At 66.0% G+C, this 515-nt stretch overlaps 1 protein-coding gene across 1 annotated transcript in view; it reads left to right on the top strand.

Moving 5' to 3' along the window:
* Positions 1–11: 11 nt before the first annotated feature.
* LOC118452349 (galectin-4-like) overlaps positions 12–515 on the top strand; it is a gene marked incomplete at both ends in the record, with an annotated part of 791 nt that continues 287 nt past the window's right edge. Inside the window, one exon of the mRNA XM_035895003.1 lies at positions 12–207. Within this exon, the coding sequence (XP_035750896.1) occupies positions 12–207 (196 nt within the window). The remainder of the gene's footprint in view (positions 208–515) is intronic.

The following is a 515-nucleotide window of genomic DNA, read 5'->3' as shown; positions in this document are numbered from 1 at the left end:
CCCTGCGTCAGTTTCACGGTGGGCCTGCTCTGCGCGACGGGGGACGTGGCCCTGCAGCTGAACGCCCGTTTTGCGATGGGGCCGGTGTTGGGGTGCAAAGCGCGATGCGGGGGGGTGTGGGGGCCCGAGGAGCTCTGCGGGCGCCCCCCCCTCAGCCCCGGGGGGACCGTGGAGATCATCATCAGTGCCCAGTTGCATGGCTACCAGGTGGGACCCCAGCTATGGGTGCTCAGACCCCAGACCCCAGTTTTGGGTGTTCAGACCCCAGCTCTGGGTGCTCAGAACCCCCGACCCCAGTTATGGGTGCTCAGACCCCAGCTCTGGGTGCTCAGAACCCCAGACCCCAGCTTTGGGTGCTCAGAGCCCAACTCTGGGTGCTCAGAACTCCACACCCCAGCTTTGGGTGCTCAGACCCCAGCTCTGGCTGCTCAGAACCCCAGCTCTGGGTGCTCAGACCCCAGCTCTGGCTGCTCAGAACCCCAGACCCCAGCTTTGGGTGCTCAGAGCCCAACCCT

Source organism: Egretta garzetta, unplaced genomic scaffold (genome assembly GCF_000687185.1).
Source record: "Egretta garzetta isolate BGI_Z169 unplaced genomic scaffold, ASM68718v1 scaffold1890, whole genome shotgun sequence".
In the NCBI taxonomy this organism is placed as follows: domain Eukaryota; kingdom Metazoa; phylum Chordata; class Aves; order Pelecaniformes; family Ardeidae; genus Egretta; species Egretta garzetta.
The sequence above is the reverse complement of the archived record's forward strand: the minus strand, read 5'-3'. Positions and strand labels throughout refer to the sequence as shown.